The sequence below is a fragment of the Strigops habroptila genome, chromosome Z, assembly GCF_004027225.2.
Source record: "Strigops habroptila isolate Jane chromosome Z, bStrHab1.2.pri, whole genome shotgun sequence".
Taxonomy (NCBI): Eukaryota; Metazoa; Chordata; class Aves; order Psittaciformes; family Psittacidae; genus Strigops; species Strigops habroptila.
The window spans coordinates 65,792,834-65,816,807 of NC_044302.2; the positions used below are offsets into that span (position 1 = coordinate 65,792,834).

The following is a 23,974-nucleotide window of genomic DNA, read 5'->3' on the forward strand; positions in this document are numbered from 1 at the left end:
AGTTTAAAGGCATTACCCCTTCCCCTATGCCTACATGCCCTTCCTCTTCTAATGACCCTCTGAAATCTCAATGAAAACATGGGATGTACTTGGTACATTTGGCAGTATTACAGGCACTTATTACAATCTGCTTTAGCAGCAGCCAAAGATAGGGGTAAAGACAAACAAAGAAATGTCATTAAATCTCAAATTTACCATCATATTTGTGATATGCACAGAATACAATGAGGTTGATGCTTAGAGTGAAACCTAAGGAAAATAGCAATGCAGGTAGAAAATTTCTTAATTACTATTTCTTCTTTCATATATTCTGAAAGAAATCACAGCTGCCATTCATTATTATGTATTATGCATTTATATTTCCCAAAGATAAAAAATTACCTGAAGAGCCTGCTAATGTACATAAAATGCAGAAATGAGGACTAATGAACTGGTAAGACTTAGAAGAAACAAAAAATAATTACTATATGCCAGCATTCTCTTGTTCTGGTACACATTCTAGCAGCATCTCCTGTCAGAAAAATTGTTTGAGATGTGTTATAGCAGCAAGTACTGAATATGATGTGTTATTCTGCATTGTTGTCTGTGCAGATACAACCTGTGTTGAAACATGCCCAGATGGGTATTATGTTGACAGTGATGAGGGACAGTGTTCCCCATGCCACAGCGCCTGCGTCACTTGCACTGGAAAACACAGCTCACAGTGCCTTTCCTGCAAACCGGGCTGGTACAGACAAGGAAAAGGATGTGTAAACCAGTGTCCAGCAGGGTAAGGTCCAAGATCTTTACCTAAGAGATACATCACAGAAAGAGCTTGGAGAAATTAGATCACTCTGCCCTATTTTATTTGAGAGTGAAATAGAACTGAATTCTATTTTCAGGTGAAAAATTCTTATGTTGTCCCAGTACAGAGGTGGTGGAAAACCTTCCCTCACTATAGGACACTGTAAAGTTGATACCCAAACTGGGACTAGTTTTATGTGGTGTGTCCTTTCTTACACTCCAAGGGTGCTCTTCGGTTATGTTTGTATGGGACAGTGTGAAGCAGAGTAAGTATAGGAAGCCACTTGTTAGCTTTAGTACAGGAAGCAGCGTAATTTCCATCAAGCACCCTTGCAGCCTTCACTTAGCCTGAAGTTCAGATGAGATTACTTCTGGTTTGCACTGAGTAAATGTTTATAATGGTATATAATAAAACCAACCATTAAAACACCTTTCAACTGAGGACTCATAATTCTAGTCAGAAACTTCATTAATATGAGTCAACTTAATTTCAAAACCTGAATTCAGTGTGCTCTTGTGAATATGTCTCCAAAATTCAAATCTGGGAAGTGGATCTATGATTTCTGGTTCAAGTCCATTTCATTTCTCAATATAGTATGATCACACTGGCTGTTAAATTGAGTTATCATCCCATTAAATTTGGAAGTCTGTAATGACCACATCTCAAAAAAACCACTGTGCAGCAATTCCTCTTTTTTCCATCAGCACAACTTAACTGAACACTGTTCTTCTGATAATTTGGCTTTGGGTAAGCCTGCTTGTGCACTGAAAGGAGGTATGAAACTTCTGAATTTCCATCTGACAGCAGGTCATTAAGGAGCAGTGAGGAAATCAGTGCTTACTCAACATCTTGAGGGTACCTCTCAGGGCCAAAATAGAGTTGAGGTTTTATGAGCCCTACCTATACTTACTTTGAGTTTGAATTAACCCTAGATTTTAGAAGGCCTTACTTTATAGACCGTAATCTACAAAGTTTTGTTTTATAGCTGAAGTCCAATGGCCAAAGGGAATTAAATAAAATTAATTCTATTTTGACTGAGATTGCAAATGTTTACTGCAATTATATCAATATCACTTTTATACATTGATTCAGTCATAGTAAAAGCTAAGAATGAAGGATGTTTTGGTTTTGCTGTCACTGCTGGGCTTTGTGCAAAGCCATGACTATCTGATCTGTTTCAGGTATTTTGCACAAAACTCCACTGGATCATGTGAGAGATGCCACAAAGGTTGTAAGGAGTGCCTGGGGCCTCAACCCACAGACTGCCTTTTCTGTGACACCTATTTCTACCTGTTGCGCTCCAAGAATGAATGCATTAGCTCTTGTCCTGAGTATTACTATGAAAATAAGGACAACAATGTCTGTGAAAGATGCCACCCTTCCTGCCAAACTTGTGAAGGTAAAAGCTTTGACCAAAATAAGGGTTATCAAAACAGCTGCCAAGGATTATCAAAACACCTAACATCTCTTTAGATTTTTTTACTCTTTGATCCAAGATTTGGAAACACCTCACTAAGACACATGCCACATATAGCGCTACCAACCTGTCCATGATCTAAGTAGCTGCAGTGGGTGCTGCAGACTTCTCCTGGGGCTGTGGGCTCGCCCTGGCCCTGCGTGATTTGCTGCTCTGGCTGCTCCATGCTGTCACCTTACTTTCAGAGTATTGATTGATCGAGATCAAAGCAGGTATATGAATTCCTGCCAAGCTCCCCACAGGGCTGCCTCCAGCCATGGAGCACAAGTGTAAAGGCAGCCACTCACGGGGAGGGCTGGGAGCAAGTCCCAGTGCCAAGTCGGTGAAGGGAAACAGACAGCAGGAATGAATTTTCCATCAGGCAGGCCTCTCACAAAGATGCTCATCAACTTCAAAAAAAATGGCTCTGTTGGATACAGAGCTGGACTTTGTTCCTCACACAAACACTGAATAATGATTGAATTATATCTCACTCTTTGAGTGAGATATATATCTCACTCTTTTGAGCTGTCCTACTATGTGTTACTCTGTGAAAGTCAAGGAACCTAAATCCAACCACACGTCTTTATAGTCTGCAAAGGGAAGAGTGATGTCTGCTGGTTTTAATATAGCTAAGTATTTTTCAAAATTAACTTTGACAGACCATCTGTTTTGTTCTGTGACACACTTCTGTATTCATTTTCTTCTTTTTCCTTTCCTAATTCATCCAATTCTGAAGCAGCATTAAAATCCCCTTGGATCCATTTGATGTCCTTTTCTACCTGAACAGCATTAGATGATATCTAACAGGACCACTCTGTAGCTTAGACCACACCTTACTGTAACATTCAAAATTTGGTTTGGATAGTGGATATACTGGGTAGCACAGACAGCTGAGAGTGAAACCACATTAAAGAACTACTGAAATGTAATTGTATAATAGCATTATAGCAAGTAACAGAAATATTTTAGCTTGAATTTGGGACAAAAAGATACCTATTTTAATTTACAGACGACTTCCATTGATATTTACTTCATTTGGGATAAATAGTACAGGACAGACTTTCTATTGTGATTATGGAGACACTAAGATGAAACACAAACCAGTCCTCCTATACAGCAAATCTGTAGGTGTTCTAAAATGCATCTGTACTGTTGATGTGCGAGCAAAGAGATGTTGTGGTGTCTCGTTTCTCGAGAGCAGGAAGGCAAACCCTGTACTGCTCAGAAAAATCACACAGTAAAATCACTGAGTTATAGAAGGCTGCTAACTTCAGCTGTTTAAGTGCTGCTAACATGAGCTACTTACATTTCCATTTTCTTCCTTTCAGATGGTGGCAGAAAATGCCCAGTTGCAGGGAAGTGTACAGGTGCATTTTAACACATAGGACAACCCCTTCACTTCAGCGTTTCACAGAAATACTGCATGCAGCATCTGTCTTCAAAAAGAGTCTCCAACACACAAACTACATATGATGGTCTGTTTGCACCTAGTGAAGGATTTTGTTCCCTTACAACTAAAGAACTTGTTTTGCTATTAAAATATAAACATATCTTAATTCATTGTGGTTTGGAAACAGTTAACTATCAGGCCTAATAAATATTGATTTTGTGAAGGAGAGCATGTGGCCAAGGTTCTCCACAATTTTACTTCAGTGCATTGACCTAGTTGATTCCCCTGAAAGTGTCACAGCTTCCATGTACAACTGATGCCCAAATCAGCTTCTCATGAATACCAAAACACATAAGAAATACACTTGCACATAAAAGTTCAAGACTAGGCCAAAGGTCTTTCTAATACCAACCTCCTCATGCTGAACTCCTCACTGATGATTCTTGCTGTTGTCAAATACCCTTTTCTTTGGTGGCAATGGTCAGAATAATTTTTAAAGGAAGTTAAATGCCAATTTTTCCTGTTGTAAATTTGTTGTTTCATTTACCTTTCTAGGGAAGGGAGCATTCAGCTGCACATCTTGTGTATGGAGTCACAGTTTATCAGGTGGAATGTGCAACTCAGACTGTTTTGTAGGTGAATACAAAGTCCAGGAGGCACCAGAACAAGAGGTACCTGTTTGTAGGCATTTTCTCCTGTGATTTTTATGCTGAACTTTAACTTCTGAACACAATACAAACAACACAGAATGCTCTTCTCTGAGTTTTTGAGGCTGCTTATCTTTAAATGTTCTTATTTCTTTGTTTTCCTGGCAGAGGAAGCACTGTTTTTCTTTCTGGGGTTGTCTACTATAGAGTAATCCTCTACCATTAAATATAAAGGCATAACATTGTCAGTGACAATACCAAAGCCATGTGAACAAAATCATCTATATTAGTAATACAGCTTTTTTTCTTCTTCCAGTATAACTGAGATTTCCCTGTGGATTTCTGCTGCTTTGTCTGTAAGGAATCACATCGCATTCCAGAGTGACAGCTCTGCTGGCAGAAACCTCTAGTTGAGGGATAGACTGAAGTTAACAGAGCTGTGTATGTAGTAGAGTAGAAACACAATTAGGTTTGGGCCTGTGCCACAAGTCTGGGCACTCTGACTTCCAGATTTCCACACCAACTACCTTCCAAAGATGTTTATTCAAGAATATAGCAGCAAGGCACGCCACCTGGCCTGAGATGCTGCATACCCAGGAGTCTCTGGCCTGGAATATCCCCTTAGCAATACTGCTTCATAACTGAGAGCTTGATAAAACAGCTTACAAGCTGGGGACCACAGAGGTTCACAGTTCTTTGCAAGAGCTTTGACTTCGAGAAACTGGACCTCCTCATGGACCTACTATGACCCTCTCATCTTGCCCAGGTTCTTTGACTCCGGACAAGCAGCCTCACAGATCTGACAGAGAGTTTGATGAAAGGTTATTGGAGTTTCCAGATCCTTACAGTGGATACGGGGACCTGGTCCCATGTCAGAAAAAGAACAAATTTTTTCCCAATAGGCCAGGAGCTGCAAACACTGAAATACCAGACCTCAGAGTATCCTGCAAGGTAGATGTGACTATGGTGATCTCTGGTAGTCTCTGTACACATAAGTTCCCAGGGGCCTATCTGGAATTTGAGAAGCGTATTTGAATCTAGGCTGTTTCTGTAAAACAGAACCAAGATGATCTAATAAAAATCTGGTTTGCTAGAAAATTTCCATCCAGCTGTATTCCTTATTTCTGCTCCTTCCCAAGGAATTTCCTTAGAAAGGAAACTCATTCTCTCAGCTGCCTTTTTTTTTTTTTTCCCTTAGAATAATTCAAGTTGCTTCTCCCATGCCAGTTACTTTTAATGATACTTTTGAGTACATTTCTTGAAGACCACTTTACCACTATTACTGCCAAAGAACTATAGATCTGCTAGCATGGGGCTAGCAAAACCAAAATACTTCCTGGCCAAAGAGCTTGCAGTCTAAATGAATTTTATCTTGCTGTCTACCTAGGTGAGATGTCCTAAGCTCCTACAAAACTTTCCTCCCTCTCTCTACAACCAGATCACTGAGAATCCAGGAAATATGAACTAAATTTTTGTTTTCCTACTCCTCCCTGTATGTTGTCATTGACACTCGTGGTACCAAGATGACCATGCACAGTGAATGACAGGACAGAAATGCCAGGACAGGTCCAAAGCATCCAAAATAAAAGGTGCATTGCTTGTGTTCTGTGTCTGAAGGAGGATGAGCCCAAGTGTGAGAGATGTGACAGCTCGTGCACCGAGTGCAAGGGACCTGGGCCTCTCAACTGCACGGTCTGTCCAGCCAGCATGCAGCTTTACCTGGCAGAAAGCCGCTGCCTGCCCTGCTGCCGTAACTCGGACCTGACAGGCACCCCAGAGTGCTGTGATTGCAACGAAACACAAGGTAAGACCATGCTGAAGAGCAGTAAAGGTGCTAAAGGGCTTTATGATCAACTAGGCTGACGTGAAAATCGAAAGGGAATAGAGCAAAAATGTGCTGCCGAGATGCAGGCACACAGTGTGTTTCTATCAGAATAGGAAGGGCTTTACACAAATAACAGCAATTGCAACTGGTGCATGAGACAGCACCTTCTTTCAGTCACAGCTTTTGTCTTAAATAGCCAGGCATTTCATAAACCAGGTGACTGGGAAGCTCTTGCTTCAACCAAGAACCATCTGAAACAATGTATTTTACACTCATCATGTCAAAATGTATTTGTGTGCCTGTTTTCTGGGTCTTTTTGAATATTTCTAGTCTAACACAGAAGCATAGCTATCACAGCAACATTGTTTATTTCCTTGTACCATCGCAGCTAGAGAACATACTTGTGGTGCTGAAAAATGAGGTATTTAGTCGAATGTGTTAAAAAATGTAAGCAGGCCTAAATGTTGTACTGGGTTTTCTGAAGATAAATATCCACCTTTTCCCCTTCTGCAATACACACGCACACAGGCTTATTTAATCTTTTTTTCTTTTACTGCTGTTGTAGATGACTGTGTATTACGGACCACTCTACCACCTGAGAGCAAAAGCAAAACTGCTTTCTTTGTTACTACCTGTATTTTGCTTCTCCTTGTCATTGGAGCCATTGCATTCATCTGGAGAAAATCACGAGCCAAAACCCAGGCTGTCAATAAAGGCAGGTATGAGAAACTGACAAGTCACTCTGAAACCTTTCCTTCCTACGTGGGCAACTACCATGAGAGCAGCAGTTACCAGGAAGATCAGGTCATTGAGTATAGAGATCGAGATGATGATGATGAAGAAGATGACATTGTATACATGGGCCAGGATGGCACAGTCTATCGCAAATTTAAATATGGACTTTTGGAGGATGATGAGGAAGATGAGCTTGAATATGATGATGAAAGTTATTCATTTAGGTAACTCTTTACTAATTTATTAATTCCCTGCTGCATTGCTTTTCCTATTAAATTACAGCAATTTAGTCGAGTATGTTTAGTTACTACTTAGCATGCTGAGCTCAAGATTTTAGCTAACAATTATTGTGAGAGCAGAATGGTTTCTAGAAACATTTTTTCCTAAAGCTTTATATAAATCCTTGGTAGGCTTTTAAGTAGCACTCCAGATGTAGACTGGTTAAGAGATTATGTTTCTGTGCATTTGGACAAAATGGAGAGTAAATCCTTTCCCAGTATGTATTTGTGTGCACTACAACTAACACAAACCCTCTTTCAAACCATGCACTCACACTTATTGAAACCTTGCCAACCATCTACTAGAAATATGCAGATATAAACGAGTGTATTTATCTAACTGATGAATACCACTGGGATAGGGTGACAGTAGTTTACTACTTTGTGATTAGAGTTACTCAGCAATCCATAATAGAATAGGCAAGTTTGCTGACTTTACCCAGATTTCCTTTGTGGGCATCACCTGGTATATCTGTGTTCCTCAAAGCCTACACATTTCTCTTTATAATCTTATATCATACTTCCCAGTGAAATTGTGCACCTATGACATCTATGATTTCTGGGTTTACTGCAACAGGAAATATAATCTATAAACATGTCCACAAAAAGTCCTAATTTTCTCTTTTTGACTACCTTCTCAGTGATTTAAACACAGAACATTTATTCAAGCAGCTTTTCCAATTCTGTTGTAAATGGCTCAGGATGTTCAGACAGTGGCAACGGGGATAGTTAGCACATACTTGGTAATGTAACTTAAAGGAACACGGCAATGTGATTTTTTATTATTATTATTACAGAAATATAAATTATCATAGTGAAGAAAAGGATGCTCTTTACGACCTTTTGTTGTGAAAGAATAAATTCTTTGCATAAAACTGCCTTGAAAATGCTGCTGTTTGTCAAGTTTCATTCGCTCTCAGAGTTCTTTTGGATTTCCAGTAAGCAGTTAGGTGCATTACCTTTGTCCCTGCCCATTGTCTGAATTCGTGTAGGTCAGACTGGGACAAATTTGCATTTCTCAGTGTGCATCAAAACAAACAAAGAAAATTCTTCTCAAATGCCAATTTTCCAGGGGTTTTTTAATAGGTTCTTTGTTGTGGTTTGGGCACACCATTTCAACCACATTTTGAGTTACCAGCTGCATTTTCTTTTGCTTCTGATTCTTCCTGCTCTGCAGTCTGACACTTTCCTTCTGGCTTTCAGAGCTTGTCACATGCAGCCAAGGATCTTGGATGTCCAAAGCAAAAGGGGACTTCCTTGTAGTGCTAAAACCTGCACAGGCAGAACTGATATACCATTTGTTAGGAGAGAAACAGTATTGGTAAATTCCCTCCACCCAAATATGAAGTGCTTCCTGTGAGGGATTCAAATGACTGCTCAAATGATAAGCCTGTTCTTAAAAGGTGGGAGCATGCATGCAGCAGCATGCATGATTTTATGCTGTATGGGTAGGGCAACAATATGCATGTCTTAAAAAATGGCAGATAATTGCCTTGAAGGTAAAACAGTCTTCTTAGGGGAGCAGTAAATAACTGATTAACTAAGTTAGAAGGATACGATAGAAGGTTATTACTTTTTTTAGAGTAGAGTTTCAAAATAGTGGTCGAGGAGACCCAAACTTTCTGCAGAGCCATAACACATTTATAGCTTTCACAATTAAAACTCCCTGCTAAGAGTCCAGAGGGAAACCAAGAAAAATAAAGTTTAACAGTTAATTGGCACAAGAGGAAATCATTCATGAATCACAATTCTAAAGAAACTTCATGGAAAACAGAATACAAGCAAGGCAGCCAAGTAATAAACCAAGTACAACCAAGTAATAAATGTACAGAGAACACAGCACAAAGGAAATACTGCTTTTCTGGATTATTTTATGGGCTTCTACTGCCTAAATCCTTTACATTGTCCTGAAAAAAAGGGAGAGAAATTCAAATCCACAGTTGTTGAGAAACTCTCCCTCATTACCCTTTCAGTAGGAAAGCTCTTTCCAAAAGATCTCCTAAAAATCTACATTTACAAAGTTTTACCATCCACTTACTTCTCATTTAATTCAGTAACTGGATTTTGAAAGAATGAGTAGGTTATTCATATTCAGTGTTCTTCATCCCCTCTTTCCTCAGAGTTTATGTAAATAAGGAAAAGTTTTCTCTTCCATGACTCTACCCTGAAGTTTTGCTAGCAAGGAAGTGGACAAAAGTAGATTATCAGAGTTAAATTTCAAGTGTAATGAGGCTGAAAACTCCTTCCTCGACAGGCTATTATTCCCTGATCAGACTACATTCTTAAAGTATACCACATTTGCTTCTAGGTCGTGTATAACAATTGCAGGACTTCCGGCTGGGGACTTAGATTGAAATTTAAAAAAAAAAAAAAGATAGGAATGAAAATATGATAAACATCATTATGTAGGTTACCACAGAAGCTTTTCAAATTGATATTTTGAGGCATTTAGTTTTCACATGAAAAATAAAGTGTTTCAAGAAAAATATGTATCTTTGCAATAAAAAAATGTATTCTTAGCGATCAAATTTCCCACTTTAAAAAGCTACCTATAGAAAAATTCTGATTACCCATAACAAGTCACTATTTTACCCAGGTTACTTATGTTCAATTGAGTCCCTGTTGGGATGGGAGCAGGACAGTATGTTTCAGAGCAGACCAGAGCTATCGATTTTTCATCTCCCCTCAATCTCTAAAGTCTACGTGTGGTTTCAAGCCTGAAAAGTAATCAATCAGATGTGCATCCTGATGAGGAACAGAATGATATCCTAAGGGCTCAAAAGCACTTTCAAACAGAAAGACTTTAAAGAACTTTTTCCACTCTTTTTTTTTTCTTAATTAGAACATACGTATGACAATAATAATCTCTCATATCAAACAACAGATGACTAAAGATTATGACTGTAAACAGACATACTCACAATGAACTAGATGCATTTATAGGTATAAGATGTGAAATTCACAGGAGACGTGCACATGTCATTTCTGCTCTTCTTTCAAGGTAGGTACCCTATGTTCCTATTTTACTGTTTGTTTCCTACTGGTAAGAAATATCCAGGAAGTTCCCTAACACATGTTGGCTGATTTCACAATCTCTCTTCTGATTTTATTGTTAACATGAGAAAAGACAGTTTTTCCCTTGTAAAAGATTGTTACAAAGTAGAAAGTAATTATGACTTTTTTCCCCCCATCATCCTTTTTCCAATTTAGGCTTACGCTGGAGGGAGATTTCGTCTCAGACCTTAACAAACAAAACAGATGCACTAATTATCTCTTTGCATGATTTTGTATGTTTACATTATACATTAAATTGAAAAGTAAAAAAAGGACATAAGTGTTCTTTTATTCTTCCTCATTTATATTGTCTATTTAGCATCTAAATAAGCACTCTTTTTTTTCAGGAAGAGTTCAGATGCTCTTCTTCATTTTTTGCCTTGTGTTCCTCCATCCTTGCTCTCTGCACGTCACGTCTAAAATTCTCATCCAATTGTTCTTCTGTATCCTCTCTCTTCCTTGTTACCTAGCATCATCTTCATTTCCCACGTTTCTTTTTTCTGATGCAAAAACTTAATTTTGTCATTAAACATCTCATTATTAGTTTAAAGAAAAAAAAAACAAATAGAAGTGTTATTGTATTCATGCTACATGGTTATGGTATTCATGGAAACCTTCTTTCACTGACAGTCCTACGGAAAAGCTAATCATAACTTCAGAACAAACTGAAAAAATATACTTAGCACTTTGCTACTCCGAGTGACAAAAAAGAAAGCAGTATCAATTTCTCAGTCATTACAGAAGATGAACATTATATTAAGTCAGTACCTTAAATTATATAATTAATTATATATTATCTGGCATGGTCAGCAATGTTTATTAAGTTCTAGTCCCCTTAAAAACCTCAACAGGCCACAGATCTATCCAAATACTCCCCTGGAGCAACAGATAATGCAAGTTCTCTATCACACTAGCAAGTAGGGCCTTCTGTTTATAATTTCTCTCATGTCTTTCTTCGCCCTTTAGGAAAATGCAAGAAGCTTAGGGGAACAAATTATAGCCCTCTGTAGACCATATTAACCACAAAATAAATTTTAGGCAATTTTGTATTTTTTTTAAATCTCATTTCATTTCCAGAATGAAAACTAGTAGAACATCTTAATCCTTGGAAATTATAGTGCTTGAGTATCAAACAGAAACCTAAAGAACATAGGTGCTTGAGGATTTAGCTTTTAAATCCATGCCTCCAGTGTGCATAGTGTGCTGCTAGAACAGCAGCATGATCCATGACAAATCCCAAAGTACACTGAAGAATCCACTGCATCTAACACAAAAGCAATCCTTACGAAATACCCATATGACCACGTTATACTACATGCTTTCCTGATGCAATTTTAGGGATGCCACATTGAGGTCATATAAAGGTCTACATACAAACAGCATGAAAGCATGAGAGGAGCTTTTCCCCAAGAGGCCTGAGACAGATTAATGTGTTTCAAGATCCAGGTTTGACTCATTTTCAGCTATAGCAGATGGACCTTTGCCCTGACCCAGATCAATGTTTAAACAATTGAACCAGAACAGAACAGGATGCAACTCTTCCTATCTGACTTGTAAAAGAACCAAGCAGTTTTACATTTTGAAAGAAAGGGTACAGACAAATCTATTTTCAGGTTATAGAATTATGAAGACATAGCTCCCGTTTGTCCTAGCACACAAAAATCCCCAGTCAGACTGTTTTCAGACACGCTTTAATTTTAGCCAGTTTAAATAACCTCTGAATGCTTTTTTTCTGTCAAAGTTTTGAGGCAATCACCCTTACAAAGCTTTGCATAGGACTGAGACACCTAACTGTGCTAGGCATAGCAAAGGAAAGCACCATAGGAACTAAGTCATTGTCAGAACCCTCTTCAGACACAAAATCTACTGACTAGCAATACTGGCAATAACCCTTAAGCACTAAACAATAGAGTGATTGTGAACTGAATAAATTATTTCCAAGAATTGCCAGAAGTCTAAGGCAGAATAAGAATTAAGAAGGATACCAACTATTAATCTCTACATAGCAATTTAGAAAGGGCTAAGAAGGATACAGAAATTATCAAAATATCAAGGTATCAATCAAAGATGTCAAAATAGTACAAAGTCTTTTGAAGCAAACTTTCAAAGTTCACCTACTGCAGCTTTGTGATTATTATATTTAGTCACCATTATCAGATACACAACTGCAACTAGTCAAAGGAATAGGAACTTTAATTTCTTTTGACTCAGTACAACCTCTCAATGCAAATGTGGCAAATTGAGGTTGCAAAAATCTCAGTAAACCAGACTTCACACTTGTTATCTTTGGCAAATTTCTCTCATCTTCTTGCTTCTCAAGCTTTTTTCCATCTCAAGGTCTTTCTGTTTTTTCCTTCCTTCTCCTTCCACCATTTTCTTTACTATGCTCATTCATCCATGGAGTTTCCAGTATATTAGACTTTACACTAGTGTCCCTGTTTAGCATGAGTGCTACTGACACCACTTTCTTTTCCAGCATTTTAATTCACTGTATTCATTTGGAAAACTATGCTTGAAAGTCTCTATGTCTACTATACGTAACAGTTATTGAAAAATAAATGAAAATATACTCACATCAGTAACAATTTTAACATGGTAACTATCCCACTTTTATAGGTATACATTTAAAAAACTAGGACGTTTTAACTGATTTTCAAGTTTTAGTGAGCTTGATTTCATTTTCAGATATTTTCATTCAGGTATTTCAAAATTTTCAGATTTTGAGAATGTTATGTTGTATACATAGGAAATCTGCTCTAAAGTGAAAAGGATACCAACTCAACACAGGTTCCACTTATCTGTTTCTAGAAAAGGTCCAAATTCAAAATGCAGCTAGCCATGCAAGAAGCCTGTATGAGACTATTGCAGACTATTTGTTTGTACACATTGCACCTTCACATTTTCTGAACGTGAAGGCATGCTGCATTTTAACATCGGCTAAGCACTGGTTCTTTAGGCTATCAGAACATCAGACAGTTTAATGCCACAGCTATCTAAGTAAGACCATTATCACCTATAAGCAGTTGGAAAAAAAATAAAATCTTACACTGTTATTCTCACATTGCCAACAAACTCCATTTCTGAACAGTAATACACCTCAGAAATTGTGAGACAGCCAATTAAAATGCACCATAGGCTTTATTTAAAAAGTATTTGAAGTTGTGGAAATTCTTGTATAGCTTCAACTCCAACAATTTCAGTGACCTTTATGCCTCACTTGGTGTTGACATATTGCCTTACAAATGAAGTACTGCAAACATTTGGAACATAAATAATGTAGCAACAAGTCTGTAAGCAAGAACAACAATCCTCCCCTTCCCCTCAAAAAAACCTGAAAGTTTCAGCATGGTAGTGAAAGAACTCCGAAGCAACTCTTCCAGTATGATATGGAATACACAAGGATGATGTGCATCACACATAATACAATCAATCAGAAAATCTGTGTAGCATCACTACTTTCTCAGTTACACTCTTTTATTAATATAGTGTCACAACATAAATTGAAATAGTTATTTGCACATAATAAAAAAATATAGCCCTTCATAAAGTTTATACTGTGCAGGGAATCATGTATTTAACTTAAAAAAATCAATATATAATATTTGACATTAAATAATGCACAGAGATAAGGTACACTCAGCCAAATAAATGCAAATATATTTTCTTCAGCTTGAAGGCAAACATGCAAAGAGCAGTTTATTACTTTACTGTATACATACTTCACACTTCATGTGAAAGCTGTGAGCAAACGAAATTTCTCTAGTTTTCCTTTTGCTAGTGTTCTCTATCTTCAAGCATAGTGGTTTTAAAACCAAATGATAAAAGGGATTTTGGATAGCAGCATTCATTAGCTGTTACAGAATAGTGTTACTAAGACAACCAGCTTAAGACATTCTGGTTTCCACAACAGGCACATGAAATCTCTGGCAAAAAATCATTTTAAAAGGCATCTATAAGCTTAGCTATAATACCAGAATCAATAAAGATTTATTCTTTAAATATATTCTTGACAATATATTAGATTGGCTAACATGGCTATAACTTCTTCTTCCAGAAAAGTAAAATATAAAGCAAGACTTTGACGTTGTTATATACTCAAGAATGCCTCCTTACACTGCGTAGAAAAAAGTTAAAAACAATTCTTCCATTATCCCTCAATTTTGAAGTACAGAAAAAAACAACTGACTTTCAAGAAAAATTTTATAGATTTTCAACATGCATACAGCAAAAGTCCATTAAGGTTTTAGGGTTTGCATTTGGTTTGGTTTTTGTCCTAACAGCAGGTAATTTTTGTTTTCTTTTATTATTTTCCTACTAGAAATGCCAAAGTGTGCTGAAAATGTCCAGGCAATGGTTAGGGCAAAACTGTCAGTGTCTTTGGAAAGATAAATTTACAAACAACCTTAACAACATAGGTCAAAATGATGCTCATTCTCATAAGTACCTTTAAAGAAATCATTCTTTCCTCCCTCAAGAGGTGTATATCCCCTTCTACGTTTGCCATCAACAGGACTGATGAGCAATTCATCTGAATAATCAAGTCCTGCACAGCTACAAGGACTCCTTGACTTGCTCAAGGCCTTTTCCCAAACACCCCATGAGACTGGCTGCAAGTTAAAACATTATGAACTAGAACCTAGGAGGCTGACAGCATGCACCACAGAGAATTCCCATAATGCTACCCTGACAGAGCTCTCTGAGCCACTGCAGTGAAATGCCGCGAAATGCAGGATCCGAACAGGATGGGACTGCTTTCAAAAGCAGTAAAATTTGTGGGTTAAAGATAAACATAATAAAAATTAACAAGTGAAAGAGAAGAGGCAGAATGAAAAAAAGAAGACAAAACAAGTGATGCAAAGGCAATCACTCACCACCTCCCCTGAACAGGCCTGTGCCCAGCTAGGTCCCAAACAAAAGATAGCCAAACCCCCTTCTCTCCATTTTATTGCTCAGCATGACCATTATATGGCATGCAGTATTTCTGGTTAGTTCAGGTCATTTGTCTGGTTGTGCCCCCTTCCTTGCACAGCCTCAATTCCCCAACAATTCCCCAATTCCTAAGTGGGGAAGCAGAGCAAGAAACAGAGAAGGCCTTGATGCTGTACAAGTACTGTTCAGGAATAGCTCAAACATTAATGTGTTATGTTCATTGTTTTGGTCACAAACCTAAAACACGGCACCATATGAGCTGCTATAAAGAAAATTAACTCCATCCCAACCAAACCCAGTACACACACATACATCATATATCAAATCATACATGATACATGGTAGTGCAAAGAGCTCCAAGAGATGAAAAAAACCACATGGTTTTGCTTAGTGGTTTACTGGTTTGCCTTCTGGCAGACGAAAGAAGTTGTCTTCTTTGAGTTTAAGATGTTCTGGTAAATCTAGCTGTCTTTTTGCCTCTTCAATGTCTTCCTGAATTGCTGAAATGAGTGCCTCTGCAAAAGAGAACAAAAGCAATATTTAAAAGCTGGTCTGAATTCTGAACAAACAATAGCAAGAAAAAAAGGGTGTACTACAGAACACAAGAAAGCAATCACAGGCAGGATATATTTACTATTATTATGAACTTGGAAAGGCACAATCTCTAAAATAACATGCTTTAATGCTTTTGACATGCGTTGCACTTTTCCTTGCTGTAAATACTACTTTTTCTTTGTTGCAAGACATTTTATCAAAAAAGTCAACAGAAATTCATTAACTGTTTCAGTTTTAACACAGATGCATTTTTAAAATAAAAGGGCAGACTAGACCAATGCTTTTACAACAAGCTCATGATTTTCAAGCTACTCTGCAGACACGACAATGTAATTTTTAGACAGAAATAAATAACTACTGACAGTCTGGAAGTTATGGGGCTTTGCTTTTTTTTAATATAACCAATTTACTTATTAGAGATTCATCTTAGGGAAAAAAAAAACCACCAAACATTTTACTGAAAAGTCAAAGGTAAAACAGAATGATAAAACATTTTGAGTTGTAAGGGACCCATAAGGATCACCAAGGCCAACTCCCAGCTCCTCACAGGACTACCTAAAAATAAACCATATGATTAAAAGTATTGTCCAGACACTCCTTGAACTCTGACAGGCTTGGTGCAATGACCACTTCCCTCAGAAGCCTCTTCCAGTGACCAACCACTCTCTCAGTGAAGAACCTTTTCCTAATGTCCAATATGAACTTCCTCTGATGCAGCTTCATTCCATTTCCTCATGTCCTACCACTGGTCACCAAAGAGAGGAGATCAGCACCTCACTCGCCACTGCACCCTCTGGGGCAGCTGTAGACTGCCATGAGGTCCCCTCCGTTTCCTCCTTTTCAAGCTGAACAAGCCAAGCGATCTCAGCTGCTTCTTTTAAGTCTGGCCCTCAAGACCTATCACCACCTTGGTCACCCTCCTCTGGGCACACTCTAACAATTTGCTATCCTTCTTATATTGAGATGCCCAAAAAGGCAGAGAGTACTCAAAGTGGGGCCACACCAGGGCAGCACGGAGTGGGACTATCACCTCTCTTGACCAGCTAGAGACGCTGTGCTTGACACACCCCAGGGTACAGCTGGCCCTTTTGGCTGCCAGGGCACACTTTTGACTCTCATTCAACTTGCCACCAACCCAAACTCCCAAATCTCTTTCTGTGGGGCTGCTCTGCAGCCTCTCATCCCATAATTTGTGTTCATAACCAGAATTACCCCATCCCAGATGCAGGATCTGGCACTTGCTCTTGTTAAACTTTAGGTGGTTGTTGATTGCCCACCTCCCTATAGTCTCTCCAGACAAGACTGCAAGGCGTCTCTACCCTTGAGAACAGCTACCCTACACAAAAGAGCTGATGATGAAGACAGAACAATGACACAGTGTTCCCAAAATGCATGCACATGACAAATTGAATATCAGTTTAAGAGAAATGCAATACTGACCTAAAGAACTGAAGTTTTTTTCTGATCGAATATATCCAAGTATGACTATACTAAGAATTTCACCATAAAAGTCACCTTTGAAAGTGTCAATAATGTGTGTTTCCTAAAAGAGAGAAATACATCAACAATCATCATGATGGATTTTGAGTTTATTTTCCTTGTTGCAAGGACGTTGAACTAATACCTCTAATCCTAATTCTCTCCCACACATATCAGGAAAACTAAGACACTTAGTTTAACATGTATAATGTAAGATTAAAAGGCTAGAGTTTGTAATTAGTAGGGAGAACCGAACTTTGCATGGCATTTAAGAACATTGTGATATTTCAGAGGTAAGATTTTCAAGGCAGCAAATCACAAATCACAAATAATGCCTGGATTTGTTTGATCATTAAGTTGCCAAATCCAAATAACTGTAATGAATTTGACTGATTTAAAGAGAGCTTTTACAAGTAAGTCACAGGAACTGAATGATAAAATTCCAAGAAGAGTTGAAGGCACCTATTGTTGAAGCAGGGATTCACGTCAAATTAAAACTCCTTCCAAGTATTAGCAATTAAAATAAAGTTCTGCAAGACCCAGAAAAAGCACCAGCACATGATAGCAAGAAAAACACAGATGCCACAGTTCAGGATTTTAACTCTGTCTTATCACTATTTTGATCTTGATTCCATATATTAAGACACAGCACCCCATGGATAGATTCAACCATTTAAGAGAAGAATTACTGAAAAATCATTACAAATTAAGGTGTGCCAGAATTTCATACTTTAAATATGGATGATGACAGAGATATTAGTAGGTTCCAGCCCATTCTAGGGGTCTTGACCACTAAACTGGATACATCTATTAAGCTTACATTTATCTGCCTCTCAGCTCAGTAAGCAACAATGACTTTGGAAATAGGAATTTCTATTTCAGAAGTATTTAAGCAGTGGTGTAAGAGGTAAATAAAAATAAACCTTCTTTAGCTACAGCTGCCTGCTCCATGGCTACTGACAGGTTTCAGGGGATGGGTTTTGTTTTTTTTTTTTTGTATCTCCATAATGCAAACATTTGAGATGGATACTTCTAACAGCAAACAGAATTTCTATCTCATTTATGGCTCAAATTCTGCTTATTTTATTCAATGTCTAGCTCATTTATTGTAATCAAAGCAAAATTCTTACCACTGATTTCTTAATATTCTTATAGAAAGGATTCCATCCTATGCTCAAAACCATTTTATGCACATCTCCATTTCCAACACAGGCCCATCCATAGTATATACCAGTAGAGATATCGGATGGAAAGCTTTCGACTACTTGCTCAGAAAAGTTAGCTGCAAAGATTTTAGAAAGTGTAAGTAAAGTGTGTCACAGAATTTTCAAACTCCTAACAGCCAAGATTTGTCTACATGCTATTTACAAGCAGAAAACTGGTAACAGTAGCACAACATGCCACGTGCAAAGCATAAACAGGAAAAACACTCATAAAACGTAGTTTCTGTGCTAATACCTGAGTTACGACATCTCCTATACATACTATTTCGTAGTTAAAATAGTTAATTCTATAGTTAAAATTAATAAACTAAAATATGCAGTCTGAATGCACTTCACTAATAGGACTATCACTGCTTTAGTATGGTCGAAGAACAGAAAAACAAAAACAAGTTTGCATCGTAAAGTAGCATCTTAGAATTACTTACATATTAGTCTTTTTTTTTAGTAAATAAAATATGTAAAAATAAAGCTATTTTAGTCACCTGACAATTTTTTTCATGTTGCCTTTTAGGATATTCATATTTGAGGACGTCTAAGATTTTCTTAGAAAAATTCAAATCTGAAATAAAATAGGTTCCTTTTCGACCGAGAGGAATAAATCTAAGCCATTAGCCAAACAACTGTCCCATTAACTTCACACACGGGTAGAGATCTTCACGTAAGGCGTCACGCCAATTTTAAAGAATTTATAGTCAGTGGATTTCTACCCTAGTTCATAAGCAGGAAAAGCTTCCCCCCCATATTCCTTGATACTAATAAGCCAAATAGAAAAAAAAACTAAGTTTATATTAACAGACGGAGTCACATGTCCCATACCTCAAGATTTGTCACAGGAGGTTTTCTTGGCCTCCTAGGATGTGTGCAAAATGCCCGCTGACTTCAGCCTGTCTTTAGAAAAGGCTGAGATACATCTGAATTACACCTCTATCTGTATTCAGACAAGTCAAACCAAGAACGGCAATGAGAAAATACGCTTCTCTTTAAGAGAGCTGCACTTGCTCTGCCTTTTAACTTCTGCATCATTCGTTTTACATTTCCTTCCTTAAATCCACTTCCAGTGCTTGGTCTCTTCCCTGTCCTACTCTGAGGTCCAAAGAATTTATAAAAACGGACGTTTTTCAAACTGCCACATCACACCATGCACAGTGCGTATGATCACTTTTCAGGACCTTGCAATTCATCATGATGATCATCAGATAAGGTAACTAATAAAGAAGCAAACGGAGATGGTTTAACAGAAGGTCGGACGCGTTCACAAGAGTTGTAGGCAATATGAATGAAAAGCAAAATCACCAACAAAACTAACACGGAGCAAGCCAAGCCCGTTCACATAAAGAGCACGTTATGCCAAAGCGGCACTGGTGCAGGACAGCGGGGTGTCTCCTGAGCTGAGGGACGAGCCGCCGAGCTCCGTACCTCCACCCTAGGGGGTGGAGGGCGGCGCCTAGGGGGGTACAGGCTGACGACAGACCCCCACGCCCGACGCCGGCCTTCCCAGCGAGCCCAAGGCAAGGACCCGGTGCGGGTCGCGGCGAGCATTCCGCCGGTGGAGAGGTGCCACCATCGCCCCGACGGGGGAAGCGGCGCCGCGCCGCTCGTGCCCGGACCCCCGCGCCTGCCGCTCACCGGTGGGGATGCCCAGCTCCTTGGAGCCTCTGCCGAAGCCCTTCACCACCTCCCCGCGGCAGAAGTACGGCAAGTGCCTCATGATGGCCGTCTCTCTTTCCCTCGCACCGCTGAGCCCCTCCGCCGCGCTCTGGGCACTACCAAGAGGAGGAGGAGGAGCAATAGCTGGAGCGTTCCGCCCCTCAATGCACTGAGCCCTCTGGCAGACACACCTGCCTCCCCTCCGAAAGGGACTTCGCTAACAGACGGCGTTGCGCCGGCACCTGGGCTGCGGGGACTGCTCGGGGGAGGGGGCGGCCGCAGGACCGCCTCTCCCGGAGGCTGAGCTCACCGGAGAGGCTAAGCCTGCGCGGTGCGCAGTGGGTCGGACGTCTGGGGGCTCAGCCGAGGGGTGTCTGCTGTGGGAGGCAGACAGCAGTAGCCGAAGGCGGCTATCTGCTGACGGGGCCGGCCCGTGGCTCCTACCCGCAGAGTCCGCCGGACTCCGCTCTCGGTGCGCGGCGGGACCCACCGCGCCCGCAGCCTTCCCGCGGCACAAGGCAGGGCAGCGGCGGCGCTGGCGCGCGGCGCTGGGCGGATGCGGGAACTCGCTCCCGTGTTCCTCGTACCGGGCACCTTGCCCTGTCCACCCGCGCCGAGAAATAGCGTGCGTTCCTCCCCGGTAATCCAATTTCAGAAAAGCTCAAGTAATGCAGAATGCGGCAGACATCTGGGGAAATCTGTGAAGACACAAATTTTTTTTTTTTTTTTTTTTTTTTTTTTTTTTTTTTTTTTTTTTAGTTCTGTGATGACAAACGATAGTTGCTTGCTAAAGAAGAATAATTTGTACTCTGCCGTGATTTGTCACCCTGGCACTGCAAGGATTTCCCTCAGGGAGATACACCTGCACAGCAGCACTTGTCCCGAATTCACTCTGTATTGCCGAGTAAGGCCCCTTCAACACTCCTTTAGTTTCCTGTCTCCAGTCGCTTCTCATTTTGTAGCTGTGCTGCTACGCTGCTTTAATCTGCCCAGCTGATTACACTCTCTTTTTTCTATGAGCCTGATCCAGGTCGGATAAATTGAATTTGCATGTCTGTAAGCCCAGATAGCAGATACACATGCATATTCAGTCTCTGCAACATAGGAGCCAGATTAAGCTAGTCTGTTATGTCAATGGTATAAATGCCAAATAAGCCAGGGGGGTTATTCAGGAGTGCTGTAACACATATTCATGTAATATTTTGAAAGATCATCAAAGTCCTTGAAGTGAATTCCCAATCATTTCCAATTATTCCTATAAGGCACTGTTGCTAGCTTTAGCAGTTTGATAAATTTAACTGTTTATAAAAGTGCTGCTGGAGTTACCTCTAGCTGACTGGGTTTTTTATAAGTGCAGCCTACGTACCTGTTACATACTTGTACCTACTTGCAGGGGAAGCTGATGGTAACCAGTTCATGCTAATGATAGGGAACTGTCCTGTGAAACTGATTACGTCATACCACAAAATGCAGAATGCTACTGATTAACGAATCTGTGGGCACTGGTTATTTTGGCACACAGCCAAAATTATTTTAAAATAGGATTCCACCTCAAATTTGTCCTCTTTCTTTTTTTTCCTTTCATCTTGCTTCCGCATCATTTGTTTAATGCTAGCATTTTAATTAATTGCTTCAGTTTGAGAAACTTTGACTGACTTACAGAATCATTGTTTACATAACTTTAGCTGAACAAAAAAGAATGGTGGTAATATATATAAAAGAAGGAAAAGTGGAAGAAAAAAAGTCCTAAATACATTACTGCTACTGCATGCGTTCTGTTCTGCTGTCTGACAGCATGAAGAGATTATAAAAACTTTTAATTACATTTAGTAATGGAAGTATCTTGGATATTAACCTAGTTACCTAGCTAATGGCAGGCCGTAACAATATGCAGTGTGACCACCTGCCGCTGGAATTTTTAGTTTATTTCGTCTTTAGACAAAAAAAAAAAAAAAAAAAAAAAAAAACAAACCCCAAAAAAATTAATCAGGTACGTTTATATTCATAATATGTTTTTATGTTAATAATGAATTATGCCTTTGATTATAATTTGTATATAAGAAGATTTGTACATAAATGTGTACTTCCATTCTTTTTTAATGAATATTTCTTTGTGGAATAAATTTTTATGTTCTTGTGGCATCCACAAGATGGCACTCGGTCTCTTCTTTAGTATCTGGGGGTCTGGGCACAGGTTTTGGGCACAGGATTTAGAGTTTTCTCTCAGTAACAGGACAGATCTCGATAAACAGGAGGTCAGATACATATTTACTTTAAAACTACATGGTTAGTAATTTTACAGAAGTCTCACTGGCCACTTATATCTCATTCTATCAAATAGTTGTTAATCCCTTTCCTCAGTGTTGATGGGTTGCTGTAATACATGGTCAAAATTACGCATCCTTGATATCGGACATGTTTTTCTTTTGTAATGAATTATATTTAGCTCAGCTTGGAGGGAGAATTTTACAGAAGTAGAATTTAATTACCTGTATTCAAATTTAGTAGACATGTTTCTTCAAAAAGCATAGTTGAATTTTAGTCACAAGCATATTTGCCAAGAAAAGAAGCTTGGTAGCTCATACCTGCAGTTAGAAAACTCAGGCAGTGTATCACACAGCTGGAAAAGAATTTCTGCTTTGTGCTGATGCTATGTTTTTTGCAGCTATTGTTGTTAGTGACAAATCTTTAAGTATTTTTTCTATTGTACATAATAGCCATACAAACCTAAAGAAAAGAGAGCAGGTATCGTATGTCATCTGTGTAGGCTTTCTTTTATCTGGGAATAGCCTGCATTGGCTCTCATGTCTATATCCTTTATAGAAAACTGAAAAGGCCTTGCTAATTTTCAAGCTGCAAGGGAGAAAGGTCTTCTGATGCTATGCAATATCCAATAGCATCAGAAAGAGAAGATGAAAATGGTGGCCCTAGTGACTCACATTGCAGGGACAAGGTAGCAAAGAAAATGGCTGCGATGTTTTTTCTTGCTTGTTCATTATTATTCATGAAGCTCATTCTCTTCCTCTCTTCCCTGGGCTGTACCTTGATATCACAAGGAGGCCTTAAGTGACAGCCATTACAGCCTTGTTCTCACACTAAGCAATGACTGAGCAAAGATTCTGGTGAAAACTTCTTCACTGTTAAAAGGAACCAGATGTTTATAATACTCCTGCCATCACCAATATGTGATGCTGTCTACCAGGCACATGCAGGGCATGTCTGCATTTGTTACAGTATTGCCAGATTTAGCTTAGATATTAGGAAGAAATTCTTACTGTGAGGGTAGTGAGACACTGGCACGGAGTGCCCAGAGAAGTTGTGGATGCCCCATCCCTTGCAGTGTGCAAAGCCAGGTTGGTCATGGTCAGGGATTTGAGCAACCTGGTCTGCTGGAAGGTGTGCCTGTCCATGGCAGGGGTATTTGAACTAGGCAATCTTTAAGGTCCCTTCCAATCCAAACCATTCTGTGATTCTGCCCTTCATGTCCTTGGTCAGATTGAGTTCAGTCAGAGCTTTAGCTCTCCCTGCCTGCTCTGACTATTTCTTTATATTCTTCCTACGCTACCTGTCCTTGTTTCTACCTCCTTTTTATGCTGGAGTTAGTCCAGGAGCTCCTTGTTCATCCACACAGGCCTCCTGGTGTTCCTTCCCGACTTCCTTTTTGCCAGGATGCACCTCTCCTGAGTTGGGAGATGATTCTTGAATACTGACCAGCGTTCTTGGGCCCCTTTTCCCTCTAGGGCTTTATCCCATGGTACTCCACCAAGTAGATCCCACAAGAAGCCAAAGTCCGGTCTCCTGAAGTCCAGGGTAGTGAGCTTGCTGTGCACACTCCTTACTGCCCTAAGGATCTCAAACTCCACCATTTCATGATCATTGCCACCAAGGCTGCCCTCAGGCTTCACATTGCCCACCAGCCCCTCCCTGTTGGTGAGGACAAAGTCCAGCATAGCCCCTTCCTCGTTGGTT

At 39.5% G+C, this 23,974-nt stretch overlaps 2 protein-coding genes across 3 annotated transcripts in view; one reads left to right on the plus strand and one right to left on the minus strand.

Annotated features, from left to right (window-relative positions):
- The window catches only part of PCSK5 (proprotein convertase subtilisin/kexin type 5), a 253,347-nt gene extending 244,827 nt beyond the window's left edge, over window positions 1–8,520 (plus strand). Inside the window, exons 33-37 of the mRNA XM_030469899.1 lie at window positions 592–769; window positions 1,966–2,183; window positions 4,189–4,304; window positions 5,898–6,084; window positions 6,671–8,520. Of these exons, the coding sequence (XP_030325759.1) occupies window positions 592–769; window positions 1,966–2,183; window positions 4,189–4,304; window positions 5,898–6,084; window positions 6,671–7,068 (1,097 nt within the window). The 3' untranslated portion in view covers window positions 7,069–8,520. The remainder of the gene's footprint in view (window positions 1–591; window positions 770–1,965; window positions 2,184–4,188; window positions 4,305–5,897; window positions 6,085–6,670) is intronic.
- Window positions 8,521–13,288: 4,768 nt separating this feature from the next.
- LOC115600670 (riboflavin kinase-like) lies at window positions 13,289–20,226 on the minus strand. 2 transcript variants are annotated; one of them, XM_030469901.1, is made up of 4 exons: window positions 19,985–20,226; window positions 18,266–18,417; window positions 17,160–17,199; window positions 13,289–15,616 (listed from the first exon to the last, which is right to left on the minus strand). In XM_030469901.1, the coding sequence occupies exons 1-4, from the start codon at window positions 20,064–20,066 to the stop codon at window positions 15,489–15,491; spliced, it is 402 nt and encodes a 133-aa protein (XP_030325761.1). In that variant the 5' UTR covers window positions 20,067–20,226; the 3' UTR covers window positions 13,289–15,488. The 2 variants fall into 2 exon arrangements, with proteins under 2 accessions (XP_030325761.1, XP_030325760.1); XM_030469900.1 differs by having other exon boundaries at window positions 17,097–17,199; window positions 19,985–20,223.
- Between the last annotated feature and the right edge of the window lie 3,748 nt (window positions 20,227–23,974).

Excerpts from the sequence above, each read along its gene's own strand:
- LOC115600670 (XM_030469900.1), bottom strand. The coding sequence starts at position 20,066 with ATGAGGCACTTGCCGTACTTCTGCCGCGGGGAGGTGGTGAAGGGCTTC. Across the intron at positions 18,418-19,984 it reads GGAGCTGGGCATCCCCACCG|CTAACTTTTCTGAGCAAGTA; the intron begins GTGAGCGGCAGG and ends AAATCTTTGCAG. Across the intron at positions 15,617-17,096 it reads AAAAAACTTCAGTTCTTTAG|AGGCACTCATTTCAGCAATT; the intron begins GTCAGTATTGCA and ends TCTCTTTTGCAG.